This window comes from Equus przewalskii, chromosome 13 (genome assembly GCF_037783145.1).
Source record: "Equus przewalskii isolate Varuska chromosome 13, EquPr2, whole genome shotgun sequence".
Taxonomy (NCBI): domain Eukaryota; kingdom Metazoa; phylum Chordata; class Mammalia; order Perissodactyla; family Equidae; genus Equus; species Equus przewalskii.
The window spans coordinates 30,935,441-30,956,395 of record NC_091843.1 but is presented as its reverse complement, the minus strand read 5'-3'; the positions used below and the strand labels follow the sequence as shown (position 1 = coordinate 30,956,395).

The 20,955-nt window shown below is 40.1% G+C and overlaps 1 protein-coding gene across 1 annotated transcript in view; it reads right to left on the bottom strand.

Annotated features, from left to right (window-relative positions):
- PRELID2 (PRELI domain containing 2) overlaps positions 1-20,955 on the bottom strand; it is a 73,992-nt gene that overhangs the window by 34,331 nt on the left and 18,706 nt on the right. Inside the window, exon 5 of the mRNA XM_008513864.2 lies at positions 1,886-1,991. Within this exon, the coding sequence (XP_008512086.1) occupies positions 1,886-1,991 (106 nt within the window). The remainder of the gene's footprint in view (positions 1-1,885; positions 1,992-20,955) is intronic.

Here is a 20,955-nt window from a genome sequence, read left to right as displayed (position 1 = left end):
GATAAGAATGGTTTTTACAAAAGAACACTTGCAATCGATTTGATGTTAGGGAATACTAACAATTGACCCCAATTCAGCTAAATATTATCTCTCTCAAAAAACAGAATTCCAAGGGCCGGCCCGGTGGCACAGCGTTTAAGTTCATGCACTCCACTTCAGCAGCCCAGGGTTGGCCAGTTCGGATCCCAGGCGCAGACCTGCCCACCGCTTGTCAAGCCATGCTGTGGCAGGTGTCCCACATATAAAAACAGGAAGATGGGCACAGATGTTAGTTCAGGGCCAATCTTCCTCAGCAAAAAGAGGAGGATGGGCAGCAGATGTTAGCTCAGGGCTAATCTTCCTCAAAAAAAAAAAAAACAGAATTCTATTCTTCTAAGAATTATACTTAGTAGACCTGTATTACAAAACAAACAAAACTATATTCAATTATTATTATTATATTTTTAATTTTGTCAATTAAAAAAAAGGTGCAAATTTATTTCTCTCTCGTTACAAAGTACCTACATGATATCTCCATTTTGCCTCTTGGCCCACAAACTTTAACATATTTACTATCTGGCTCTTCACAGAAAAAGTTTGCCATTCCTGATCTAAACAATGTATAAGAAGTCAACTCAGTCAGGAAAATGGAAACAAAATTATTTTTCTCATCAGCCCTATTATTTTTAGACTGCAATTTTGCAGAACATGGGGGTTTTCACAAATGCATATTTTTAAAGATAGCAGAAAAACCTGCAATACTGTCTGAGTGAACGCCAGTCAGATCAGACCTTCTGGAAGCTCAAGGACCCTCATCAAGCCCAGGCGTAGACAGGCTGGGCCAGTCTGGATATGTGCTCATCTGGGCCAGGCACACTCATTAATCTCAACAGTATGTCTATGGAGTACAGTACAGTGGCAAATGTTCATTCTTCACCCTCAGCCTCCCAGACTACCACATCGTGGTCCAGGTTCATTCTTGAACCTAGATCTGCAAAACGAGAACAAAGGTCCATTACCCAGAAAAATCTCTGAGGTCATACCAATAGTTCTTTAGAGCAGCCATTCAGCCTAACTCACAAAACAAAACTAAGTAACATGTGCATAATTCCTGAGTAAATCCTGGAAATAAGTGATTATGCTCATTATCACAACAATAATAAAATAAAATATTATAAATAATAATTTTAAAACACTTCAGAACACCTGTAATAGGCATAGAAAGATGCATAAGGAATGGACTTGGCTCTAAGCAACAGAATAGGCTATCTCAAGTTCATGTGTAATATCATGTAAGACATATTAGAAATAGAATAGCCCTATTTAAAACAAGGTACACAGGACCCTAGAACTCCAAAGTGGGCTCTGGATCACAGAAGCCTAAGCTCCCATAAGCCTAGAGTTTGAAAACCACCATAACAGACAACCAGAAGCTCCAGATCTCTGCATCCTCCTCATCCATAATATCAGGACAAAAATAACAGCCATTTCAAAGGTTTGTGAGGAATAAATGAGATAATAAATACAAATTCTTTTTAGAGTGAGTAGCACATAGTAAGTGCTCAATAAGTATTAGCTAGTATCTTTTTTATTAAATAGTTGTCATCATATTATATAGACTGTATTCATTCTGCTTATTTGTCTTAATTAGACTATAAGTATTCTCCATATTATCCCATACTTTTCATCAGCATATTTTTAATTTAATGGGCCACAAATGGCACCTTAGTTTTACTTTGATTTGGTTTTATGTAATAATTAGGGAGGGTAATTATTTTTGCATAAATTTGTTTATTAACCGTACTTTTTTCTTGTTATGTCTGTTCCTGAGCCTTATTCAAGAATCCAATGGGAATCTCCATGGTTTCTTAAAATTAACACTGGTTCAAAGTGCAACCAAGCTTACCTTCTGGGCTCCCTGTCTTAAGAACGTGCTGGCAAACGTTTCCAAAATGTAGTTGAGAAAGCCAGCCCCTGTGATTGAAATCCTGCCTCTTTGAATGAACTCTGTCCTGCAAAAAGCAAAAATATGCATCTTTGATGTTATTCTATGTTTGGATATTTAAACTATAGGGATTTCCAACAGCATAATTACCACTCATAATCAACAAAAAATAATATCCATAGTAACTCAATAATTGCCTATTACAACAAAAGATTTTGTCAAAAACAGACTTAGGGTTTACATAATATAAGCAAGACTTATTCAAATTAAAGAATATTCGTTTCCAGTTTCTAAGAGAGTAGACTTTAGAAGTTCTCACCACAAAAAAAGATGCAACTATATGCAGTGATGGATTTGTTAACTGACCTTTTTGTGGTAATTATATTGCAATATAAACATATATCAAATTATTACATCATACATCTTAAATTTACACAACACTATATGTCAGTGATATCTCAATAAAGCTGGAAAGAAGAGAAAATATATGGGCGCATTATTCTAACAACTCCAGAACACAGGATTTCCAGTAATACCTAACAAATAATTCCAAGATCAAACTGTGATAGTCAGGATAGTCAACAGTCTTTAAAAAGTTGTTCTACTTGACCTACAATAAATAAATGTAAGTGACTCTAAGTTATATATATTAATTATATTAACATACATTAATATATATATTCATTTCATGCTATAAAATGGCTTTTTAAAATTGTGTCTAATACAATTATCAGCTGTATGACCTTGGGTAAATTACTTGGACTCTCTTAACTCAGTTTCCTCACATGTAAAATGGGAATAATCACAGTATCTTCCTTTCACAACTACTGTGAGAAGTAAACGTGCTAATACACATAAGAGGAACATGAACAGCTCCTAACACACAATGAGCATTCGCTAAATGTTAGCCACCATTACTAGAGACAGAGACAGAGACAGGAAAGCCAGAAGCCTGGAATGGCTTCTTTAATCCTCACTTGGAAATGGAGGTGAGACAGATTAGAGGTACCACTACCTTATTTAAAGTTCTACCAATATTATCTCCATTTCATAAAACAGAGATCTGGATAACACTAAAGAGTGACATCAGAAAGATGGCAGAATGTGAAACCCCAGGCCCTTATTCCCTCGTGGAGACACCAACTCAACAACAATATATGGACCAAATCGCCTTTGTAAGAATTCCATAAGCCAGTTAAGAGGTTGTAGCACCGCAGGTGAGTGCAAAGCCAAGCAGAGCCACATCAAAGTGAAGAAAGTTTGTTGAATTTACCTGCCATAGCCCCCATCCACCCAGCACAGTGCAGTGCAATCAGGAAAATGCTCCCAACTCCCAGCTTCTTCCTTGGGAGGGAAAGAGAAGAGCAGAAGGTATGTCCAACATTCTGGCTTTACAGGGGGGCTGCCTGAGGAACAGATTTCTGTCTCACCTGACTTAGAATGCTAAAGGGAGGGGCTGGCCCGGTGGCGCAGTGTTAAGTTCGCACATTCTGCTTCTTGGCAGCCTGAGGTTCGCTGGTTCGAATCCCGGGTGTGGACATGGCACTACTTGGCACACCATGCTGGGGTAGGCGTCCCACATACAAAGTAGAGGAAGATGGGCATGGATGTTAGCTCAGGGTAGGTCTTCCTCAGCAAAAAGAGGAGGACTGGCAGTAGTTAGCTCAGGGCTAATCTTCCTCCAAAAAAAAAAAAGAAAGAAAATTTTTTAAAAAAAATTAAAAAAATAAAAGAATGCTAAAGGGAATGACAGTATACTTCAGATGCCTGGGGTTGCTGAGAACAAAGGAAAGCACGGTGACTTAGTACAGCACTAGAGAGTGTGCAGTACCTCAGACAGCCACCAGGCAGAGCAAGAGATTATGGGGGGCTGGCCCCATGGCCGAGTGGTTAAGTTCACACGCCCTGCTTCGACAGCCCAGGATTTCGCTGATTCAAATCCTGGGCACAGAAATGGCACTGCTCATCAAGTGATGCTGAGGTGGCATCCCACATGCCACAACTAGAAGGACCCACAACTAAAAATACACAACTATGTACTGGGGGGCTTTGGGAGAAAAAGGAAAAATAAAATCTTAAAAAAATGAGAGAGAGAGATTATGGGCTCTTGAGAACAGGGGTCGACCTCTTTAACTGGGAAATTATACACAAAGCCCAGAGAAGAAACATCCTCAGAAAAGATTTGAGAGGCCCCCAGAATCTCTACTCATACTGATTGATGAAGGTCATCTCCTGCATGAAGCCAGTCCATAAAGGCTGGGAGAGGTGACCATCTTTTCAAATGCCCAAGTCTTGCCAAAAGATCACAAAGTACACAAAGAGATAAGAAAGCACAGCCTAATCAAAAATAACAAAATAGGGGCCAGCCCAGTGGCATAGTGGTTAAGTTCACACACTCCACTTCAGCAGCTCAGGGTTCACAATTTGGATCCAGACACAGACCTACACACCATTCATCAAGCCATGCTGTGGCAGGGACCTACACACAAAATAGAGGAAGACTGGCATAGCTGTTAGCTCAGCAACTATGTTCCTCAAGCAAAAAGAAGATTGGCAACAGATGTTAGCTCAGGGCCAATGTTCCTCACCAAAAAAATAAAAAATAAAAATAAAGCTCCAGAAACCAACCCTAAAGAAATGAAGAGCTATGAATTACCTGACAATAAATTCAAAATAACCATCTTAAAGATGCTCAATGAGCTAAAAGGGAACACAGATAGATAACTAAATGAAATGAGTAAAATTATATATGAATAAAATGAGAATATCAACAAAGAAATAGAAACTTTTTTAAAAAAACAGAAATCAGGAACTGAAGAATATAATTATTGAATTAAAAAAATTCACTAGAAAGGTTCAACATCAGATTTGACCAAGCAGAAGAAAGAATCAGCACACTTGAAGACAAGTCATTTGAAATCATTGAGTCAGAGGGGCAAAAAGAAAAAAGAATGAACAAAACTGAAGAAAGCCTAAGGGACTTATGAGATCACCAAATGGATCAATATACATATTATGGGAGTCCCAGAGGGAGAACAGAGAGAAATGGAGGCAGAGAGCCTATATGAAGAAATAATGACTGAAAACTTCACAAATTTGAGGAAGGAAATGGACATCCAAATTCAAGAAGCTCATTGAACTTGAGAAAAAAGCAACTCGTCAAGGGAGCTCCCGTAAAATCTTCAGTGGATTTCTCAGGAAAAACCTTGTAGGCCAGAAGGAATTGGGATGATATATTCAAAGTGCTGAAAGAAAAAAATGCAAACCAAGAACACTATAGCCAGCAAAGCCATCCTTCAAAAATGAAGGAGAAAAAATTGACTTTCCAAGATAAACAAAAGCTAAGCGAGTTCACCATCACAAGAGATCTGGATTACACTATTCCTCACTCATTTATTTGTTCAACACACACCGACTGAGAGGTTACTATATGTTAAGCACCATCCTAGGTGCTTGAGGCCCACAGTGAAAAAGACAGACTCTGTCCTCCAAGGTCTCACTGGACTAGTGGGAAGGACAAAGAGAGAAGTGGGTGAGTGTCACACCAGCAAATGGAGGCAAAGCATTCCACTAGAGGAAAACCTCAAGGACTCAGGCAAGCAAGCATGAAGGAACAGGTCTAGGGAGACACAAGTTATCTGAAAAAGCCCAATACTTAGTAAGGGGCTTGATAAATGCTCCCCATAGGAACGATGTGAGCAAAAGGGGGCATAGGAGATGTTAGGAGATGAGGCTAGAAGGACAAATAGAGACTAGACTGTAAATTGTCTTCTCAGGCTGAGGAGTTTAGACTTTATCCTGAAGGCACAAGGACTTCTCTTCTAAGACCACCAAGAAACAGGTGCATATTAACAGTTACACACGCAGCACTGACTAAAAGGCTTGTTGCCACTCCTGAATGCTTGCAGACGGTCTCCTATTCCCCATTCTCAGCACAGTGCCTACACTCAATGAGTTCAATGAGCATTTGTTAAATGAATGAATGAACATTAAATTTCTTTACAATCAAAAATATTCAACAAAGAAAATACTTTCCCCTACCTTGTTATATCTCTATGGAAAGGAGATGGAAGCCACATCTCGCGTATGTGTATTGGGGCGGGGGGGTGGGGAGGGGCAGGTATATATAAACACACTCAGAAAGATGTTCTGAGAAAATTATGGATCCAAAAAGCTGTGATTTGGGTTAAAATAGTTACCATAACCTTTTTACTAGACCTTCTCTCTAATTCTCTAACAACAGTGGCCTCTACATTTAGATAACGCACCCAGTAAAAAGAAAGTCTTCACAACACTTATCTCACTCTCTCTCTCCCCTTCTCCCTCTCTCTCTCTCTCTCTCTCTCTCTCTCCACACACACACACACACAGAATTATCTTAGCAGATCTGAGGTAAACAGTCTAGGCAAACAGTCAGCCTAGACAAAGCAGCTTCTCCCTCTTAGATTTAAGCCTATTTAAAATGATTTTCTCAAGTAAAACTATATCCTCATGACACTAATCTTTCCTGTCTTTATTCCAGATTAGTCAGAGTAGAATTTTACAGTGACTTTAATATCTAAAGACGAAAACTTGAGCAGTCTCACACTCTTGGAAGAGAGGCACACTTGAGTCCTCAAGGCAAGAGTAAGTGAGGGACTAATAAAAGTCTGTCTTACATCATATTCTAACCAATATTTCCTCCCGCCACTTTTGGGAGAAGTAAGTGCTCAGAAAAACACTCTCAGGGTTTGCCCACGTATCAGAGAATAAGAGGGCAGTAAAGCGGGGTCATGCCCTTGCCATCAACAAGATGAGAGTTTATCCTATTATATTTTAAGAGTTCCAGAGAAGAAAATGTTGCACTTTTCCTCAATGACTCATTGACAAAGCACATCAGACATTTTCTCCTTCCTACACAAAGCTAACCTAAATCCCTCAGGCTGGATAAGCTTCCATTTAAGCTTCTGTGTAAAACACAGCAGGTGACGCGACATACAGTCTAATTTTAGCTCTTGAAGAAAAAAGAAAGAAAAATGGATGCATGGATAGACGTATGGATGGATGCACAAATGGACAGAGTCGAAATACGAACAGAATCTCTGGACATTAGAATTACAGGTGTTATTTATTTACTTTGTTCTTCTTTTTACTAATTTTCTACAATAAATATGTATTACTTGGCAATCACAAAGAAATATTAATAATAAGGCCCTGAGGATTCTTTTTACATAAATAAAAAGTTATTCTTTAAAAGGCTCTGTGCTACCAAGAACCATTTTCAGAAAAGGTACATGCTACCTTCTGACTCACCCTTCAGTTAAAGTCTCATTAAATCACCTCCTGGCTTTCCTCTTCCACACTATGTTAAACTCAGTTCCTTGCGCCTTTTGTCCTAAGACTCTCCCGCCCCCAATCTTGAAGTGTTCGATGTTTCGTTCGATACATAAGGATGTTCAAGTCTTCCTGCACCTGCCTTTTATCTCTGTCAAGCCTCAAGGAAGGACTGCATCACATTTATGACGTTCTGTACTCAGGGTCACACTTATTCTTCAAAACACTGGAGAGTAACAGTATTATGTATCAGACACTGTATTATCTTCTGAGGTTGCTACTCTTAAAATTGTTTCTCTCTTTTGTACATGAGGAAAAGAGAAATTAAATAACTTATTCGAGGGCATATAGCTTGATGTCATGCAGATTCATTATCTACTGCCTCAAAATCCTACTCTTGCTCCTTTCTTAATGACACAACTATCCTCCTAGTCTATGAGATTAGCAATCTCGGCAAGATATTATATGGTTCCTATTCTAATTAATCCAAACATTCAATTAGTCACTAGATTGCACTTCTTTTACGTCTAACATCCCTCAATAGTCCATGTCACTTTCTCCCTTTCTACTGCTACCTGGGTTTAGCACAGCATTTTCTTTCTCCAGGACCAGCACAACTGCCTCCCAGTGGGGTCCTTGTCTCCAGCGTGGACTTCCCATACTACACACTGCCCAAAGTCAGCTTCCTAAGCACACAATGATCTTCTCACTGACTGTTTACTAAGGCAGAGAGAATAAAACCCACATGCTCAGTTGAGATTCATCCATACTGTTGTACATAGCTGTTTTTGTTAACTTTCATTGCTGCATAGTGTTCTACTGTTTAAAAATACTCCAAATTATTTATCCACTATACCAAAATGGACATTTACTATGGACCCAGTTTGGGGCTATTATCAACAGTGCTGAAAAGAAAATACTTATAACGCGTCCAGGTACATATGTGCAGGAGTGCCTCTAGAGGCTCCAGCAGTTGAATATCTGGGTCATAAGACATGCACAGTTTCAACTTGAATAGATAATGCCAAATACTTTTTCTAAATGGTTTTACCTGTATTTTTTTTCCTCGTTGCATCAATTCCAACTGCAATGACTAGCACATGGTAGGAAATCAGTAAAGCATTAGGAACAAAAGAATGGAGAGAAGGAGGGAGGGTAGGGAAGAGGAAAGGAAGAAGCAAAAGAAGGGGGGAAATTTGTAGTAGATCTCAATACTTTCACGAGGGAAAACTGAACCAAATGTCTCAGGACTTCCACCTGCTAAAGTCAGTAGGGGGCAGCCTTCAGCTGGCTGAGAGATAAGCCACCATGGTATCTGGAAAATCATGCTAAGAGGAGGCTCACTCACTCATTCACACAGTGCCTGTATCCAAGTCACATCTATCACTTTGTCCACAGGCGGACGTAATTCAACACACAACACAATGGAATCATGACAGAGAAAGCACAGCTCAAATCTAGGAACATCTTTGTGAAAGTGAATGGTAATTTATATAATCAGTCCCCTACTTTTGGGTCATTTAAAAATGTGTTCCCTTCTGGACTTGGGAAAATTAAAAAGTTCAGAGAAAATATGGATCAGGAATTAATCCCCAGAGCATGCAGTCATCAGCTCAGAATCCTCAAAATGGTAGTTTTGGGAAAGCAAAAGCTATTAATGAGATCCCGCCCCTGAATTATTGACCGGTTAGGTATGGCAAATCTTGCCTAATTGTTTTCATGACGGGAATTTAATTAAAGTTTCTTTGAGGGAAAAATAAAGTTTCCACAGATATTCTTATTGTGATAACATCTCAGTTGTAATCATGATGTTTCTGGTATTCTCCTGTAAACACAAGGTGGGGTGGCCCAAAGGAAAGTCAGGGTCTGCAGGTCAGACTGCCTGGGCATGCCCTGTCTAACCCCCTAGGCCTAACACTGCTGTGAGACTGCCTGCTCATACGTGCGCTCCACCACGCCAGAATACGTCGTGTCTCCCATTCTATCTTACTAAAGCCATTTATATAACTTTTCCTCCAGAGAACCAATTCAATAAGCACTAAGCAGTTTTCAGCCTTAACACACACATACACACACACACACAGAGGACATGGGCTATGGCTGTGGTCCCTGGAGTCAGGTTATTTGGATTCATACCTCATCTCTAACGTGGAATGGGGACCTGCCCATGTAGGCAAGTTCCTGAAGCTCCATGAGGCTTAGTCTCTGGAAAACTGGGTTAATAATACCAATTTCATAGGTTGCTCCAAGGGTGAATAAGGCAATACACGGAGAGCACTCAAGGTAATATGGGTAAGCATTCAATAAATGTTAGTTAATAATATTGACACCAGGAATAATAATAATAACATCCTCTACTACTACCACCACTACTATTCCCACTTACACAAAGAGAAGCACAGTGTCTGAGAGTTAAATGCCGCCAGTACAAATCCAGCTTTGGTAACCTCCAAAACCACTGTACTTCATTAACTTCTAGGTGGCACTTGATCACTGTAAGCCACTTGGCAATGAGTCTCTCCCTCCCCATTCTGGCATTCAAAGCCCTTGGAGGTTTGAATGAACACCCAGCTTTCCAGCCAGAGTGTCTCCCCCTCTGCTATCACGGGTCACACACTCACTGTCTGCATAACAGCCGTGTGAGACCAAACATCCTGCCAGCCTCTCTGACCTCTGCTCCGACAGCACTCTCCCTCTGAATGGCTTTCTTTTAAACATCCTGGGAATGGGTCATTAACAATAACCCCAAATTATAACAATGGGCAGCAGCAGGGAATGCCGTAACACTAAGGAATAATCAAATGGTGGAATCTCAAGAAGCCGGCAGCCTGGTGCAGCTGGTGCAGGTCTATTTTATAGGGCAGGGTGGCTCCGTTTCTGAAAACACAGTATTTAAAAATTGATGTAATCACAGAAAGTACTTTTCAACAGCCTATTGTGGTAAGGCATTGTTAAGTCCTTTATATACACACATTTCAGTTAATTTTCACAACAATCTCATTAAGTAGGTAATACTAACCCCACTTTACAGATGAAAAAACTGAGGTTCAGAGAGGCGAATTTGCTAAAGTCAAAAAAATAAGCAGCAGGACCACTATTTGAATCCACATAGTTAACCTCACAATCCTAGTACCTAGAAAAGTACCCAGTCAATGCAAGCTTACTGGCATCCTGAGTGGTGGGCAAAGATTCAAAATATACAACAGTTTGTGAACTGACCCAACTGGAGGCTTGTCTTGGGATACTGGGTACACCAGCACATGCATCCCATTCAGGGTTGGCTTCAAGGACATGTGATCCATGCAGTCGCACAGGGCTCACCTATCAGCAGGGCTACACACTTAGTTGAATGCTCTCCTGTCACTGTTTTGAAATTCTTAACCATTTTAAACAAAGGACTCTGCATTTTCATTTTGCACTAGCCCCTGCAAATTATGTAGCTGTTTCGGATCCTATTTCAAATGCAGGTCTACACAACACTGCCAACTGCCATGTGCCTAGAGAGTTTTCAGAGATGCTTAGGAATGCATGCTTCAATTTAGCTATACCTAATAAAAGCCTGCAAACCCTTGGACTCATAACATCTAATTTTAACAATGTGTCCTCTTTTTTTTTCTTGAGGCAGATTAGCCCTGAGCTAGCATCTGTCGCCAATCCTCCCCTTTTTGCTGAGGAGGACTGGCCCTGAGCTAACATCCGTGCCCATCTTCTTCCACTTTATATGTGGGATGCCTGCCACAGCATGGCTTGACAAGCAGTGTGTAGGTCCACACCCAGGATCCGAACCAGCAAACCCCAGGCTGCCAAAGCAGAATGTGCAAAGTTAACCACTGCACCACCAGGCCAGCCCCCATAACAATGTGTCCTAAGAAAAAATCTTAAATGATTATAAAACCAGCCTATAAAGACATTTATTACATCATTATTTATAAGAGCAAATAATGGGAAATAATGCAAATACCCAATAATTAGGACACTTAATAAAACATACTAGAATAATTTTATCCAAAGAATACATCTGGACAGCTATAAAAAAATAATTTAAAAGTGACATATTTAATAAGAAAAGACAGTCTCAAATGTAATGTTAAATTAATGTAAAAGTCAGAATACCATTTACGGTGTGATTCCATGTTTGTAAAAATGAGTTTTCTGCAGAATGAGTAAATAAATTGTAGCAACTGCAGCATGCTCCTAACAATGGAATGCTACACAGCAATGGGAAAAGAACAAACCACTGATACACAAGATACAACACAGTACATAGTCTATGATTCCATTCCATGTGAAGATCAGCAATAGGCAAAACCAATCTACAAGGATGGAGCTCAGAATATCAGTTTCCTTTGGGGTCACTGACTAGAAAGAGCACACACCTGAAGAGGGCATGAACATATTCTGATTTTTTCTTATAAGTATTTTGTAACTGTTCTACAATGAACGTGTCATACTTGTTCAAAAAAAGAGGAAACACTTTTAAATATGATAATAAAGAATACTTGGAGTAAGATGCATCCAAACGAGAACTATGTGAGGGCTGGAAGGTTTTCTTATCTTCAGACAAGAGACTGGTGAGTCATCCCAGAGCAGAGCGGAGAACCAAACACAGCGACCCAGGAATTACCCCTAAATTCTGCCCAGCGCTACACCCCTCTGGAGGTGAGACACATACAAAACAGAGCTGCCTCTACCTCCAGCACAGAAAATATCTCAAAATGTAGCTGTAAGTGCAAATCAGCTTATCAATTTTATTTTCTATCTCTTTGCTTAGCACCAATATTAGCCTGGATTCGAAAGACAACAATCAAGCTCCCAGGTGTCAATTCTCAAACTGATGGAGAAGTCAGATCGAAATGATGCGGGGACGGCGAGCCGAAGAGTCGAAAGAAAAGATTTCTTGGACTCTCAAGGTCTGGCAATGGTGCTCTTTTACTTAGAGAATAGTACGGAATAGCATGGGGACAGGACCCATGGGCAGTGAACAGCTGCAGCCATGGGGACAGGACCCATGGGCAGTCAGAGCTCCTGCTGCTGCCCCGAGTTGAGGGTTAGGGCTAAATTTATAAGGCACAGGTACGTGACTTATTTTTACTGGAAAAAGAAAAGATGATGTAAAAAGTCACTAAATGATTTCAGTGCAGATGGGGTCTGGTTACTGTGTGGTCGTATAACTTTAGATATGAATCTGGTCATATAGATCGGCATGTAGGTGAGGATGCCCTGGGTTTCTCTCCCTGGGGCAGCCCTAATTCATACCATAAAAATCCACCGGGTCATATAGTTCGGCATGTAGGCCAGGTCACCTTGGGCTTCTCTACCTGGGGCAGCCTTAATCCACATCACTTGACTAGGTAGATTGTCAGCAGGTTTCTGTCTACTATCTCAAGACCCTTAGGTTATTCTACAAGATAGCAATGTATGGTGGATAAAGTATTATAATTTTTAATATCCAAACTTTTTACATATTCACTAGAGATGCAAAAAGCTAACAAAAAAAAAGAAAGAAAGAAAATTTAACTGGCATCTCTGTTCCATGAGAGCAGAGAGTGCAAGACAATTTTGACACAAATCAGACTCACTGAGTCTCCCTTCTTCCTCCCTTACTTCCACTGAAAATTCCTCTCTTGTATAAATTCAAAAAGGCCCTCATCTGAATTTTGCTAAACTTTTTACAAGAGTGTTTCTGCTGAAAAGTGTTTACTGTTTGCTGGAGAGCCAGATTATCAACTGGTCATGCTTTACAAGATTAACAGGAACTTTGCAAAACATGAAGTTCAAAGGGGTGCCAGGCAGTGTATTTGCTTACCACTGGAACCACAGGGGACTGGCTAGCTATCAGGGGTGCCCAAATCTAGCTGCTCAACACATTCACCTGGAGGCCTTTAAAAATGTGGACTCCCAGGAGCCAGCCTAGGCCCACAAAATTAGAATCTACATGTTTAACCTTCCCCTGAGTCCTGCACTAATACACAACTCAAAACCAAAAAGCAAAGGAGGATGAAAAAGAAAATCAACAGGTATTCACTAAGATATTTCAAAAGCTCTTACGTCAAAATGGCATAGAATGCTCTGTTGGCTAAACATCATTGTTTCCAGTTCAACCATCATCTCCATTTTCAATAAAACAGCTTACGCCACTTTTCAAAGTTAGTACTTTTAAGGAGCCACCCCATTTTGAAAACAGCATTTATTCACCATTAGTTCCAATAACAACTTCCAGTTATCTAGCACCTTACTCCCCAAGTGTAGAACACTCCCATTTATTATCTTATTAAATCTTCACATCACTCTGTGAGGGACTTCAGACCAGCTTTATCCCTTTCCCCAGAGACAAACGGTTGTAAGTGACCAAGCAGCAAAAACCAGAAGAGAAGTCTCTGTATTACTGATTCAACAGTCCCTCTAGGTTGAATTTCCTAACAAATCCTATCAAACTTTCCCAATTTGCACTTGCCCCTCTTGCCATTTCCATCTCTTTCCACCTCCCTCTTCTCATCCCCATTTTGGCCCATAAGAAGCACTATCCACCATTCCTTCAACAAATGGCAACAAAGCATCCTCCAAAAGCCAAGCACTGTGCTAGATAATGGGGGTACAGCAAGATGGGAACACAGGGAAGACCCTGATTAAATGAACACAGACGTAAAAGGCAAATGAGTATTTATTAGAGAGCAGTCTTATCGAGCTAAAAGTAAGGCCCCTGCCCAGAGATCATATTTACACAGAAAAGGCCTTGTTGCTCAGTTTTCTGTAATTGACAGTACGTTCTGCTAATTGTTTGATCACCCACTGGTGCTTTGGAAATCAAAGTTAATATGAGCACAAGAAGTCATGTTTTGGGATGGCCACAGTGGAATTTATTCAGGCCATTAGATAACCACACTTCAAGCCCTTTATCATTAAGATTGGGGCTTAGAAATAATTCCTAAGTAAGTTAACAAAACCGGAATATTTTACTATTTCAGTGAAAGCAAGTTTGGAGGTCAACTAAAAAGACCTGTGCCAAGCACACGGAAGTCACCAAAGTGTCAAATTTGCTCCTCAGGAAAAAAAAAAAAAAAGACTTCAGAGCAGGGAAAAAACGAATACACAAAGGAAAAATGCCCAACAATGCACCCCTGGAAACAGGCAAATTATACGATTTGTGATTCACCAGATAAATACTCAAGACTTGAGATGTTTTAATCCAGAAATTGAAAAGTAAAAAATTCAACATGTTATATATTTTATTTATTAGAATGAAAAATATTCATATGAGTAATTTCAATAATAATGAAAATTTATTGAACTAAGAACAGCTGCTCATCCCATTAATTTAATCTGCGTGTAAAGTCTGATTTTAGCTTTTTGATTCTTTTATCACATTCCAGGAGGAATTCCTTTGATATTTTATAAACGCTGAATCAACATATTCAATGATATTAACACACACGCTACTAGGCTGAGCATTTTCAAACCTCAGAAATAAGGTTTACAAGTATCAGTGGATAAGCAAAAGCTCTTAGACACGGAAAGGTGAAGACATAGGCCATTGAGATGCTCGATGCTGAGTGTGGGAGAATAGACTTGTTACCCAAAAGCAAAAGAAACCCAGTTCTGCACTATCAGGAAGAGAGCAAGTCTCCACTGACGGTGACAATTTAAACCCTGCTTTAAGATAACAGAAAAGTTCTTACTTACCGCAAAAACCCACACAGCTATAGTGAAAGACAGCAGCCCAAGAAAATACTTTTACAAGATGATTATCGTTTAGAAGTACTTGGATAAAGTAAGTGTCCATTATTAAAGCCAAATCAAACGCATTTCAACTATATTCCCACTTAGTACAATAAAAATCTATTATAAGGAAAAGAACCAGAAACTAACAAGCAAATACATTTTAAAGAATAGAAACAAACACAAAATAGCAAGAAATTAAAAAGTGTATCTTGGGGCCAGCCTAGTGGTGTAGTGGTTAAGTTCACACACTCTGCTTCAGCAGCCTGGGGTTCGTGGGTTCAGATCCCAGGCACAGACCTACACACTGCTCATCAAGCCATGCTGTGGCGGCATTCCACATACAAAAATAGAGGAGGACTGGCACAGATGTTAGCTCAGGGACAATCTTCCTCACCAAAAAAAAAAAAAAGGGGTATCTCAGAATGTAAGATTTCAGAGGGCAGAAACCATGGCTTTTCTCTTCTATCTGAAAAACCTAAAACAGTATACTCCCTTCTCCACTTCCAACAGTAAATCCCTGTGTTCTGCTCTACAGAATAAAGCACATTCCCACAGAGCTGATTTTCAATGTTTTTATTTCAGATTAAGATTCACTTTTCTATTTTCTGATTTGGGCCAAGTGTCCTAAGACAAAGCAATGCATCAGCCCAGCATCTCTGACTCTGGAAACTCAGGCAGCTCCTCAGAGCACCATGCATGGCTTCCCTGGATCTACAACAGCCTCAGTCATAGCATGAACTGAGAACCCAAAATACGGGGGCATTCAGTCCATGACAAATGCTTGCATTGACCCCTGGATGCTATTCTCTCCAGAGCTTAAGTCTCGTGCTGCAACTAAAATAGAAGGGTTCCTACTCCCATGACTCTCGAATTGAGGAGCTCACATCCCCAGAGTTGGTGTGCTGAGGGAACACAAAACCACAACGCGGAACATCTTCCTACAGCGTAATGGTAAATAATTATAAACACTGTTTCTATATTAAAATAATACACACTAAGGATTAGAATCAAAAGTCATGTTGGGGCTGGCCCCGTGGCCAAGTGGTTAAGTTCGCGCGCTCTGCTGCAGGCGGCCCAGTGTTTCGTTGGTTCGAATCCTGGGCACGGACATGGCACTGCTCATCAAACCACGCTGAGGCAGCGTCCCACATACCACAACTAGAAGAACCCACAACGAAGAATATACAACTATGTACCGGGGGCTTTGGGGAGAAAAAGGAAAAAAATAAAATCTTTAAAAAAAAAAAAAGTCATGTGAATTTTTTTAAGATGACAATAACAACAAAAAGGTAATAACACTAATCACTAACACTCATTGAACCCTATAGGCAGGCGCTGTTCTAAGCTCTCTCCATGTACTATCTCATTTAATTCTCACAATAACCTCTGAGGTAGGGATATTATCCCCATCACACAGCTGAGGAACTGAGGCTTAGAGAAGTGAATTGTGCAAGAGCATATAACTGCAGTTTCAGAAGAGGGATTCTAACCCAAGAGTCTAGTGAGTTTTTGTGGCACAGGACTTGAGAGAGCCTGTAGAGGCCTGGAGGAGCCAGGTTGGCTGTGTGAATAAAGCAAAACCTGTAGATTGTTGGACAAATGAGCCACATCTGGAAAGACAAGAGACTATGAGGCTGCCTCAGTTCCTGCTGGCTTTCCAGTTCCCACTTCCCTTCGCTTGAGAGGCCTGATCACTGGTACAGACACCCTTGAATTCATTTGCAGAGGAGTTTCCATTACTTCCCAAGCATAACAAAGACAGCGGGCACCATGGCGAAAAGGACACGTGAAGAGGAAAAGAGGTATGCAGGGTCCCCTTCTTATAGGCTCCAATTATTTTTGTTCAGGTGCTCATCCCTCACCCACGCAGCCCATGTGTTTCAGGGGGAACTGACTCCACCCCAGTTCTGGGGCAGATCCTGATTGGCCAGGGTCAACTAGCCCGTATCAGTCCTCTGATCCCTCTTCTCGGTCCCGGAGGGAGCCGGTGATCTAAGCTGACTCGAACACATTCAGGAGGAGGTCTTTCCCCCCACAGTGGGGACCCAGTTTCTCTTCCTCTCACAAGTCTGTTTCCCTCACAAACGTGGACAAAAAAGTATGCTGACTCTAGCTGCTACTGGCAGCCATGAGGAAACCCAACTTGAAAAAATAATCGACTACGCAGGGAAAGGTGGAGCCAAAGAACAACTGTGGAACTACAGCCCACTTGGTTGTGAGATAATACAGTTCCTTATGGAGAGGAAGGCAACGGCACAGATGCTGGAGCCAAACTGCCCAGGTCAGAATCTCTCTCTGACACTTACTGGCCATCTTAACCTCTGCAAGTTACTTCTCTAAGCCTCAAAATGGGATAATAATAGTTCCAACCTCATAGGGTTGCTATGAGGATTAAATGAATATGTATATTAAATGAATATATATACACATACATACATCTATATATATACACACACATATACACAGCTACATATATACACACACAGACATAAATGCATATATCAAGCACTTAGAATAGTGCCTGGCACAAAGTCAACATATATGTGATGGCTGCTATCATCTGAGGCAGGGTGTCTGCTATTTGCTGTGAAAGCAGCCTAACTGATATAGGAAAAGAAATAGAATAAGTACAGGAGGACTTCTCTGAGGCACAGAGTACCAGGCTGGACCCCGGAAAAGTGAGCGAAGTGGAAAAACAACACATCACTCTGTGTTCTGAAAAGGATGTAAATTCCATTCCATAAAAACCGCACAAAGAAAAAGTCCAATGAAGTTAATAAAGGAAGAAACCATAAGAGAAATGCCCAGCTGGGTGATAAGATAGACATGGGAAAGACCGAGGTAGCCCTTGCCCAAGAAGGTGCCGCAACTGCAGAGAAGTCAGCAGGAAACCAAAACCGGATGCATGTGAAAACGACGTAGGGCAAGGGTTAGTCAGATTCTATAGGGAACCCATTCCGAGCCCATCTCTGAATTGAGCTGAGAGGCCATGAGCGGGGCCACAATGACATCTGGTTTCCCATCACACACGCACACCTGCTAACCAACACACAGCACGAAGGTCTAATTTTAGACCCAGCAGCCATGGAAGGTTTTTTTCTTTGAAAAAAATTGTTCATATTTCATCCTCTGGGTGCAGTGGCTAGCCATTACTCACACTGCCTGGCAACAGAGGGGACTGAAAGTAATAATATGTCCTTCTTTCTCTGACGTTCCCCTAAGATTACCCACTCATGTCTGCCTAAAATGCCTTTCTAAATCCCTGTCAAGAGCTAAGGAAACATAAGTTTCCCAGAGTCTGGATCACAGTTTTCATCACCTCATCCCCTACCCAGAAACCTTCATGTGGCTGCTTGTTGCTGAAAGGACAAAACCCATTCTCCATTGCCTGGGATCCAAAGCACTCTACAGTTTGACATAAATCCACCCTTTATAAATGTCTATGTTCCTACATCCCCACTTTGCTCAAGGTGGAGTCCACGATACCTGGATTCACATCTTGGCTCAGCAACTTACTGACTGTATCACCTTGGGTAAGTTGTTTAACCTGGTGCTCAAAACACTGCGGGTAAAGGATCTAGCTTTACCCTGACATAGTAGGTGTCCATAAATATGGGCTTGCTGTGTCAATAACCCAAAAGTGAGTGCTTTAGAGAGGACAAGACTATAACAAACCAAAGAAAGAAAAAAGTATAACTGGTCAAACCTTGATAAAGAGGAATCTGATAATATGTATCAAAATATAAAATGCACACAACCTCTGACCCAGAAACCCCACTTTGCTCCACCTACCTTAAAAGGTCATTGACTGAGCGGGGAAATATGTATTCATAGGGATTTCATCACAGCACTGTTTGTAATAGCAAAAAATTCAGAAAAAATCTAAACGCCAATTAGGAATGAGCCAAGAAAGTTATGTAAACACATATTATTGCTAGGTGATAAAAATGGTTTCCTTTTTTCCCCCAGAACTGTTTAATATTTTTTATAAGATACATGTATCCTTTCTTCCAGAATCAGACTGACTATTTAAAAAATAATTTTTAAAAGATGAAATCTTGCCATTTGCAACAATATGGATTGACCTTGAGGGTATTAAGCTAAGCAAAATAAGACAGAGAAAGACAAATATCATATGATTTCACCCATATGTGGAAGATAAACAAATAAACACACAGATACCAAGAATAGATTGGTGGTTACCAGAGGGAAAGGGTTGGGGGGGGAGGACAAAAGGGCCAAAGGGACACATTTGCACAGTGACAGATGGAAACTATACTTTTGGTGGTGAACACAATGCAGTCCATGCAGAAGTCAAAACAGAATGATGTACATCTGGAATTTATATAATGTTATAAACCAATGTTACTTCAATAAAACAATTAAATAAAACAAATAATAATAATAGTTTTTTTAAAACACACAAAGGAGAAAGGTTCTGAAGGATGTTTTCTCTGGATCCTCAAGGCCAATTACCATGTTATATATCACTGATGAAGGTTCAGTTCAGCTTTTCAGACCAGCCAATTGCCCACATACGTGAGAAAATTGAGGCTGAAACGAGGTAAATGAAATGACAGATTTTTGTGTTTTTTGCATAAAATCATACAATTCCATCCTTTTAGTACTTCTATGTACAAAAAAATATATATGCAAAAACCTCTATTCTCTGGTCACAGCTTTTATACTTAATCCCTACGCTCTCTATCTATTCATTAGTTCATGGACACTTGGCTTGTTTCCACATTCTACCTATTACAAATAATGGGCTATGAAGACTCCTGTACAAGTTTTTGTGTGGACATATGTTTTCAGCACAGCGTAGAACTGTTGGGTGAAGGGGTAACTCTACGTTTAACTTTTTGAGGCACTGAAAAACTGTTTTGCACAGCAGCTGCACCATTTACACTCCCACCAGCAGTGTGCGAGGGCTCTGATTTCTCCACATCCTCTCCAACATCTGATATTGTGTCTTTTTCATTACAGCCACCCTAGCAAGTTTAAAGTGGTATCTCATCGTGGTTTGATTTGCATTTCCCTAACAACTAACGATGTCGAGCATCTTTTCACGCACTTACTGGCCACCTGTATAAGGGCACACCTCGGAGGGATTGCAGGTTTGCTTCTAGCTCACTGCAATAAAGCTAACATCACAACAAAGTGAGCAACATGAATTTTTTGGTTTCCCAGTGCATATATAAGTTATGTGTACACTATACTGTAGTCTACTAAGTGTGCAATAGCATTATGTCCAAAAAACAATGTATATAATTTAATTTAAAAATATTTTATTGCTAAAAGATGCTAATCATCATCTGAGCCTTCAGCAGATCAAAATCTTTTTGCTGGTGGAGGGTCTCATAAAAAAAATTATGTGCAAAGTGCAATAAAGCAAGGAGCAATAAAACAAGGTACGCCTATATCTTTTTGGAGAAATATCTATTCAAATTTTTTGCCTATTTTTTAATTAGCCTGTCTTTTTATTACTGAGTTGTAATAGTCCTTCATATATTTCAGATACTTGACGCTCATCAGACTCATAGTTTGTGAATATTTTTTCCCATTCTCCAGATTGTCTTTTCACCTTCTTGACAGTGTTCATTGAAACACAAAAGTTTTTAATTTTGATGATGTCAATTTTACATATTTTTTCTTTTGGTGCTTGGGTTTTTGGTATCATACCTAAGAAACTGCCACCTAATCCAAGATCTCAAAAATGTACACTTATGTTGTCTTCTAAGAGTTCTATAGTCTTAATTCTTTCATTTAGGTCTTTGATCCATTTTGAGCTAATTTTGTATTTGGCATGAGGTAGAGGTCCAACTTCATTCTTTTGTATTTGGATATCCAGTTGTGCCAGCAACATGTGCTGAAAGAATATTCTTTCCCCATTGAATTGTCTTGGTATATAGCTTTTTAAAATCTACCTTAAATGCTGTATAGCTTGATTGTGAGAGTGGTTACACAACTGTATATGTATGAGTTTGCCAAAACTCACA